This window comes from Oncorhynchus keta, chromosome 10, assembly GCF_023373465.1.
Source record: "Oncorhynchus keta strain PuntledgeMale-10-30-2019 chromosome 10, Oket_V2, whole genome shotgun sequence".
NCBI classification, from domain to species: Eukaryota; Metazoa; Chordata; class Actinopteri; order Salmoniformes; family Salmonidae; genus Oncorhynchus; species Oncorhynchus keta.
This window is the reverse complement of record NC_068430.1, coordinates 47,407,679-47,417,024: the sequence shown is the minus strand read 5'-3', so window position 1 is coordinate 47,417,024 and position 9,346 is coordinate 47,407,679. Positions and strand designations below refer to the sequence as shown.

Below are 9,346 nucleotides of genomic sequence, written 5' to 3'. Positions count from 1 at the left end.
ACTATTTTGGATGCAGCAAGTTGTTAGCTAGAATGCTAAACACTCACTGACATGGCCATAGGCTGCAGCAAAAGAGACATTTTAAGTAGTTGATTTACAATGATGACACAAACATTATATTAAGCAGGACATTCCTACGAGCCTTAAACTCCAATTATAATCCAAAAGTAGTGTGAAATGCACTGATATGCAACATGTAAATAGAGGCTTTTTTCACCATAATGGATTGAGCAGTCAAATGGAATGGTGAATAGACCATGTATTTGTGTTTGTAAACGTTGCCGCACGAGGGCGATGCGCGCAACGTCTTCAAACACAAAAAAATGGTCTATTCACTATTCCATTTGACTGCTCAATCTACTATCTCATCAGCCCAGCCAGGCAATTTATTATCTTGATCGCCACTGTAAAAAGTATTTAGATATTATATCCCATTTATTTTAGACTAGCATTTGGTTTTCAACCACGGAGACTTGTATTAATCTTGCTGTCTGTCTCATTCCACAGGGATGCTGACCCATGTTGACTCCAATCCTTCCCACAGTTGTGTCAAGTTGGCAGGATGTCCTTAGGGTGGTGGACCATTCTTGATACACACAGGAAACTGTTGAGCGTGAAAAACCCAGCACTATTACAGTTCTGGCACCTACTACCATACCCGGTTCAAAGGCACTTAAATATTGTGTCTTGCCCTTTCCCCCTCTGAATGGCACACATACACAATACATGTCTTTAACCTGTCTCCTCCCCTTCAATAAGGGATCATAGCTTTCATCTGGATTTGCCTGATCAGTCTATGTCATGTTAATGTTTTGTATACAGCATCTCATGGAAGGATGAAATCGTATGGATGAATTCATCAAAATAACGTTTTTATTGAAAATATGTCAATCATTATTTGAATATTTTGGTAATCCGTTGTTTTGTCTGGTAGCCCAAAAAGTTATATATTGCAGCTTAAAATTCACAATAATGATACTGACCTTTGGCTTAGAGGTACTGGAAGATATCTAGACATAACAAAATGGGTCATTATCATCCTCCTTTTGCCATAATGAAAAATAAGAAAACATGAGATGGGAACACTTTACACAAGCTGGCGAAGCAGAACTGTCTGTAATGCATTCACAGCCATGTTAACAAGCAGTGGTCATTCTTATCTGTACAAAATGTAAAATAATGACAGAGAAATAGAAATCAATAGGATGATCAATGGAAAAAGACACACTTATTATAACCATAACAAGTTGAAATATTAAGAGTTCCTGAAGTAAAAGACCAAAAGAGGGGAAAGAATAATGGAATATCCTGTAGCACAAACAGGTGATGGAACGGAGAAATAACTCACCAAAAAGGAGGATGACCAAGAACAGATGACCAGCCATATCAGGGATGAACAATGACATTTGTCAGACAGCTACATACGATTAGTCTGACTTCACAGTAAGGTGTGTGACTGAGTCAGAGGATTGTTTGAATAGAGACGTAGACGTAGAAATGAGGAGCTTGTGAACAGCAAAACCACAGAGAGCAGCAACCTAAACAACAGTCTCATACAGCAAGTGTGAGGTGATGTTGCAGAAGTAAGGGTATCTGAACAATCAGAATCATATTTATTTATTTTATTTTACCTTTATTTAACCAGGCAAGTCCGTTAAGAACACATTCTTATTTTCAATGACAGCCTGGGAACAGTGGGTTAACTGCCTGTTCAGGGGCAGAATGACAGATTTGTACCTTATCAGCACAGGGGTTTGAACTCACAACCTTCTGGTTACTAGTCCAACGCTCTAACCACTAGGCTACCCTGCCGCCCCATACACTCCCCTCCATATGCATTTGGACAGTGAAGCCCAAAAAGTATATATAGCTCTATATTCCAGTATTTTAGATTTAAGATACAATGTTTTATATAAGGCGACAGTACAGAATTTCCCCTTTATTTGAGGGTATTTTCATAAAGTACTCAAACCCCTTGACTTATCACACATTATGTTGTGTTACAGCCTGAATTCAAAATGTACTAAATAAATAAACAATCTCACCAATCTACACACAATACCCCATTATGACAAAGTGAAAACATGTTTTTTGTCATTTTTTGCTACATTTTTGAAAATGAAATACAGAAATATTTCATTTAGATAAGTCTTTACATCACTGAGTCAATACTTTGTATTAGCACCTTTGGCAGCGATTACAGCTGTGAGTCTTTCTGCGTCTCTAAGTCTCTAAGAACTTTCAACACCTGAATTGTGCAACATATGCCCATTATTCTTTTCAAATTTCTTCAAGCTCTGTCCAATTGGTTGTTGATCATTGCTAGACAACCATTTTCAGGTCTTGCCATAGATTTTCAAGTAGATTCAAGTCAAAACTGTAACTCTGCCACTCAGGAACATTCACTGTATTCTTGGTAAGCAACTCCAGTGTATATTTAGCCTTGTGTTTTAGGTTATTATCCTGCTGAAAGGTGAATTCATCTCCTAGTGTCTGGTGGAAAGCAGACTCGACCAGGTTTTCCTCTAGTACTTTGCCTGTGTTTAGCTCCATTACATGTATTTTCTATCCTGAAAATCTCCCCAGTCCCTTAATGATTACAAGTATACACATAACAAGATGCAGCCACCACTGTGCATGAAAATATGGAGAATGGTACTCAGTAATGTGTTGTATCCTATTTGCCCCAAACATAACATTTTGTATTCAGGACAAAAAGTGAATTGCTTTGCCACAGTTTTTGCAGTTTTACTTTAGTTCCTTTGCTGCAAACAGGTACAAGCTTCCTTCTTTTCACTCCGTCATTTAGGTTAGTTTGGTAGATTAACTACAATGTTGTTGATCCATCCTCACTTTTCTCCTATCACAGCCATTAAACTCTGTAACTGTTTTAAAGTCACCATTGGCCTCATGGTGAAATCTCTGAGTGGGTTTTTTCCTCTCCGGCAACTAAGTTAGGAATGATGGCAGTATGTTAGGAATGATGATGGCAGTGGGTATATTGATACACCATCCAATGTGTAATTGCTCAAAGGGATATTCAATGTCTGCTTTTTTTTACCAATAGTTTCCTTCTTTGTGAGGCATTAGACAACCACCCTGTTTTTTGGTTGTTAAATCTCTTGTATTCACTACGCGACTGACCGACTTTACAGATAATTGTATGTGTGGGGCACAGAGATGAGGTAGTCAATAAAAATAATGTTAAACACTATTATTGCACACAGAGTGAGTCCATGCAATGTATTATTCAATTTATTTTGGATTTCCATAAAGTAATTGAATACTTATTATTTTATTTTTTTACATAATTCCACTTTGACATTATGTGGTATTGTGTGTAGGCCAGGGACATAAAAAAAATCTACATTTCATGCATTTTAAATTCCGGCTGTAACATAACAAAATTTGGAAAAAGTCAAGCGGTGTGAATACTTTCTTAAGATATTGTATGTTTTACCATTTAGATATAAAAGCACTTTATGTAAATAGTCCCCCAAATTCAAGAAAGTATTTGGACAAATTCATTTATAGTGTATTAAAGTAGTCAAGCATTATGTATTTTGGTCCTAAATTCTTTGCACCCAATAAATGCATCAAGCTTGTGACTCAACAAACTTGAGTTTGTATGCATTTGCAGTTTGTTTTGGTTGTGGATTATGTTTTGCACAATAGGAAATTAATTGTATCCAACTGTTATGGAAGAAGGTATCAAACAGTCAACATTATATACTTAAATACAGTAGATTTAGCATTTACTAGGGAGAAGAAATAAGAAAAATGCTCAAAGGGGGGTATGCCCCGTACCCCTCCAAAATATAAATATTAACACAGTAAGAGATATTATGGATAGACATGTAACAGAAATCAGTTGTCCATGTGTAATACAGTAGAAATATTACCTGTTAACCAACTTATTTACAGTAACTGGATGAGTGATAATAAAGGATGTCGTGTGAGAAAGAATGTATTTGTGTGAGATGTGTGAGACAGAGATACAGAAAGCCAGAGGTGTAGTTTCAGTGTGTCTGCAGACTGTACAATCCATCCGGCTGGGCTGAGGATGCTGGTCTGTCGGGGATTGAGCTGTATACGTGGTACGTATCAGACTAGAGAAAAGAAACAGATTCAGTTTAGGGCTTTGAATCTACAGTACAGTAATTGTAATTCATAAGGGGTATTTTATGAGGATGTAAGACCAATCTTAAACTGAAAGTCAAAACACAGAGAGAAAGAGAGATACTTTTATCCTCGAGTCAGTCTGCCTGTGAAAACAATGCTATATACAATTATAATAATATAACAATATAATATAATACAATGAATAGGACATTTGTGCTGTACTTACATGTTCATTTGTAAATGCCTGTGTATCAACGGGACCTGCACATCACAGAGAGACAATTCCATGAGTAAGAGGTTGCATGTATGTATGTATGTGTGTTTGAGGGGGATCATGTGTATATTATATATCTACATTGCATGTGTGTTACTTAGTCGAGTTTGCCCTATTCCGTTACTAGCAGCCAAACAGAAGAAGTGCAGGTAACATGCTTGATGTCATTTCACACTCCACTGCAGATCTACAGCTCTATATTCTCACACTGCTGATGCTCTGACACATTAATTTCTGTTTTAAGTGTTATATATGTGTTTTGATAAGGTTGATAAGGTTAGGCCCAAAGCATGTACAGCAGCTGTGCACTTGCAGATGGTCCCGAGATCTGAGGGACAGACCTGAGGGCATGAACATGGACAGTACAGAAGTGATCTGAGAATTGATTCCAGCATCTCCTGAATCCACCTGTAGTAGAGAGAGAGGGAGAATATGAGAGAAAATAGAGACTTTTTATCCTCCAGTCGTAACAAACTGTCTGTCTATTCTACTCTCTAACTCGTGACACCCTCCTTTATATCACAGGAAGTGTAGGTCGGATTTGTGTTATTCTGAGGTCTACACATGTCCAATGCAATCAAAAATAGTTTATACGACTAAAATCTGTACCTACTTAGGAACACATTTACAAGGTTTAACATGAATTACTGTATTAAGAAATTATTTCTGGTGAAGAACATCTTATTTGGTAATAAATACAAATATAAATAATAAATCAATCTTTATATTGTAATTATAAATATTACCATATAAATACAGATGTTAGTTTGATACTTTGAACATTCATATGTTGAAGCACTACTAACGTAACATTAAAGTCTTGATCCTCAGATCAGGTAGTCAGAGGGCAGAGGATGCTGGTGAGAGGAGTTATAGGAGGACGGGCTCATTGTAATTGTTGAAATGGAATTAATGGAATGGAGTCAGACATGTAGTTTCAATGTGTTTGACTCCGTCCCATTAATTCCATTCCAGCCATTACAATGAGCCTGTCCTTCTATAACTCATCCCACCAGCCTCCTCTGTCAGAGGGGTACATGTGTACAGATTCCACTGTAATGTAGAATAATCACCATGACTCCGCTGCTCACCGCTCCCATAGACACCAAATCATCTACAACAGAAACACAATGAAAATGGGATTACAGTGTTTGTACATGTGTGTATTTAGTTCTGTAAGTCGTATGTGTGTGTATGTTTGATGTATTTTGTTTGGAACATACATTGTCTGTGATCATCCTGTCTGGCTGTAGGTCTGTACAACATAAAAGTATAAGAAGGTTGTGGTAAGAACATCTCATCATGGACAATACAGAACTAAAGGTTGATACAATCTGCATCATATTCACAAGGGGAATTCTTACCTCTGAGAATTGGTTTTCTCTGAAAAACAAATGCGGCTAAATTAAATAAATTGAATATAGTCTAACCTATACAATATGATCAAAATGAGTTGATAAATAAACCCATGCCAAAGGCACTTACATTAATGTTAGCACTGTAATTTTCTAATGATTTGTTTTGCAGAATCAAATGTACTCACTGGTCCTCCTGCAGAGACAGACAGCTGTCAATCCTACCAGGAGTAGGCCCACTCCAGAAGCCACACCCACTGCTGCCTGCCATAATTGCCCCACTATTTGGTGACATGATGACATAGAGAGAGGTCATCAGCTCTTGTTCTTCTAAGAAAATGTGCACAGCTCTGTTTTCATGTGTGAGAAAAGACAACTAGAAAAGGATACTTACACATAATGCTTTCTTGACTGTTTGATTCCACTTCACTTTCTGTGGAGCTTTGACCTCCTGTTCACATGCAAGAGAGAAGGACAACTTAAGAATAGAGTTAGGTAAATATTTCTAAGAAGAGACAAATTGTTTGATTTAATCCTAATGCCTTGACTGAATTTACATTTGGCTATATTTGAAAAATTGGTTTATGCTTTAATATACAAAAATATTTAGCAAACTAAATTATACCTATTGGCTAAACTTACTTTCAGTTGGACTCGCTGGGGTGTCAGTGGTCAAAGTACAGCAAACAGTCAACCCTGATGCAAAGCAAATCATTGGATCTGATTATTTAAAAAAACACATCTAAATGTGTTGATTTTAATCAATCAAATATCAACCTCTTTTTGTAATGAAGCAAATTTGTGATGTGGAAAAAAACAAAACATGGAGAAGATAAAGCAACTCTATTTGTTTTACTTATATTTGCTAACTAGATCAAGATGATTAGGAGAACTGATGAAGGATTCACTACCCTGCTAGGAGTCAAAGGGGAGGTCAAACCTGGTGAGAAGATATTACTCATATTACACAAGAACAAATGAAAGTTAATGTAATATCTAAGGTCTTTCAATAAGCATAAAGAGAGAAGTACACTACACATTACCTACAAATCAGATGGACTAAAAGTGGGTGAAAATCTGGACTGAAATTACAAGCAGCTATGAATATATTTATTAGTTAAGCGGTCAGAGCTTTAGTGAATGAATGTGAACAAAGATATTGTATTTGCAAACTAAGTTAAAATCGGTGGATCTACTTACTGGTAGTTGGTGTCACTGTGGTGTCTGGGGTAAAAGTACAAGTAACAGTTGAAACTTGTGGGAAGCAATATGATTACACAAGAATAAGGTTTTACATTCACATTTGGGTCACTTAATTTACAGGCCCGTAATCTAAACTCTTGTCTGTATAATTACTATTTGCAGAGATGGTCATTTAGAGGCCCAACACACCTTCTGTAGGACTCGCTGTCGTGCTGTACGGCAAAGTAGATCGAGAACCTGGAGTCAAACTCACTGAGAAAACACATAATAATGAAATTAGCATTTTATGAATGATCATATTAATGATCATCATGGTGTTTTTGGCCTTTTGAAATACGATCTTTTCAAAGTGGGAAAAGTAGGACTATAAAATCACTACGGACAGATTGCTTGATTGTTGTTGACAGCTTCCTAGAATAAAGTCACCATGTTATCTAACAGCAGAAGCCTAACAGAGCATAGATACGATCTCAACACTCGACTAGATGAACACAGACATTATAATACTTGTGCTGATTATCCCATGTGTTGGTGTTGAGGCTGGTGTCATATCTATAGAACAGCTTAATTATCTAACAGAACAGCTTCATTTTCACATTAACACAACTATTCTTATTGCTGAAACTTGCTTTGCTATAAAAATAAAAGCAGTGCCACTATAAAAGCACAAATGTGTAGTCTACCTGCTATAGAAGGTGTCTGTATAGTTGTTGGATCGCTGATGTGAACTCCCACCAGATCTGAAATCATTTGGGAATGAAATTTGGTATTTAGTTCGTTGGTCAGAATTAATATAGTCATAGGGTCATGAAGACCTGCAGCACTGATAGATTTGTTTAGATAATGACTCACCTGCAAAGCTGTGCCCATCACTGCGTGGAGAGAGAGAGTTTGGTCCTGAGCTCACTCTGTAGTCACAGCTCACCTCCTTACGCCTCACTGACTGTAGACGACTGATCAGATCACTATGTTTTGGAGTGAATTGACAGAACTGCTGTCCGGATGCTGAGGTGGCTTTTCTCTTCTTGATCGGTGCTGTGAAGGATGGCTGACTCTCCTCTCCAACATACAGGTTACAGGTGGTGTCAGGACTGACGGATCCAGGAATCAAACAGATGATGTTGAAGTCCTCATCAAATTTGATTGTAATGTCTGGTTTTGGATCTGTTAGGAAAGGACAGAGACTCCTTTTTGCATCACTCTTTTTGAATGTAATGTATATGTCACAAGTGACACTTACTAAACTAGAGCCTGCCATTCTCTTTATATTACGTATCAGCATGTCTTATTTGATATCATTCCTATTTATGAGTGCCATTTAATCTTGTGTGCTGTGTATTTACAATGATTGCCTTTCACTTAATTCCTTAAATTCTCACGTGTGAATCAAATTGATTCGCATGGACTATTTTGCTTGCTTGTATGGTGTGCTGTGATTCCAAAAATGAACACAGACTAACCTGACATTGAGATGATTCTCTATCACCTTCTCCCTCCCTAAACAAATTGCTAAACACGCCCCAGAACTAGAGTTAAAAAGGAACTGAACCAGGGACATCTCTACCGACTTGCTTCTCGTTTCCGCTGGTCGCCTGCTGTGGGAAAGACACAAATCACAAAGCTCTTTATAACACTACTAAAGGAAAGTGCTTGTTTCGAACGCGTGTGTGACCCCAATTGTTGGCCAATACATGCTCTAATTGTATGTTTTCTGTCCCCCACAACTACAGACACGGGGGGACACGCTTGACGCCGCTACACCCAACTCTAATACACAGCCAGGCCGGTGCAGAGTGAGGGACAGAAGGCGACCTACCACTGAACACCAAACCAGCAATTGACTACCAGACCAGCCATCGACTAACGATCCCTGCTCAGCAGGAAGAGCCGAACCCTGTTCGGGTAGAGCCGAACTAATCCTGCTCGGGGAAAACCGAACAAACAAACCCTGCTCGGGAAGGACCAGAATGAACATTGGCCACCAATCGGGAGTCAACCGCTGTGTTAGTTTGTCCCGTTGCTTCTAGTTTTCCTACAACCCTAAATCCCAGACTATTTACATGTTTCTAATAGTTTATAAAGAACCTTTGATTGTACTTTGGCCTCTCTGTGGTTGTTTGCGTGGGATCTAAGAACTCTACTTTTGACATAAACATTTAAAATATTCTAGGGATTTAATGTCTTCACAACAAACATTTTGAAATGACATTGGATGAGATTGTGATTTAAACAGAATCATTTAAGACAATCTGAATAATAATTTCTTACCAAGAATAGTAAGAGAGACAGAACCACTGTGCGTCGATGTATAGTAAGTTTCTACTGTGTAAAAACATCTCAGTGATCTCAACAGATGAACTTTGACCTGCCCACGAGAGCAGCTCAGTCCCTG

The 9,346-nt window shown here is 37.8% G+C and overlaps 1 protein-coding gene across 2 annotated transcripts; it reads right to left on the bottom strand.

The window, feature by feature from the left end:
* Window positions 1-816: 816 nt before the first annotated feature.
* LOC118388878 (uncharacterized) lies at window positions 817-9,009 on the bottom strand. Of its 2 annotated transcripts, XM_052527222.1 has the most exons (14): window positions 8,415-9,008; window positions 7,807-8,118; window positions 7,638-7,694; window positions 7,144-7,206; window positions 6,952-6,975; window positions 6,394-6,447; window positions 6,146-6,202; window positions 5,940-6,032; window positions 5,761-5,779; window positions 5,620-5,651; window positions 5,470-5,510; window positions 4,738-4,804; window positions 4,349-4,383; window positions 817-4,109 (listed from the first exon to the last, which is right to left on the bottom strand). In XM_052527222.1, the coding sequence occupies exons 1-14, from the start codon at window positions 8,419-8,421 to the stop codon at window positions 4,020-4,022; spliced, it is 951 nt and encodes a 316-aa protein (XP_052383182.1). In that variant the 5' UTR covers window positions 8,422-9,008; the 3' UTR covers window positions 817-4,019. The 2 variants fall into 2 exon arrangements, with proteins under 2 accessions (XP_052383182.1, XP_035634328.2); XM_035778435.2 differs by having other exon boundaries at window positions 7,807-9,009.
* Between the last annotated feature and the right edge of the window lie 337 nt (window positions 9,010-9,346).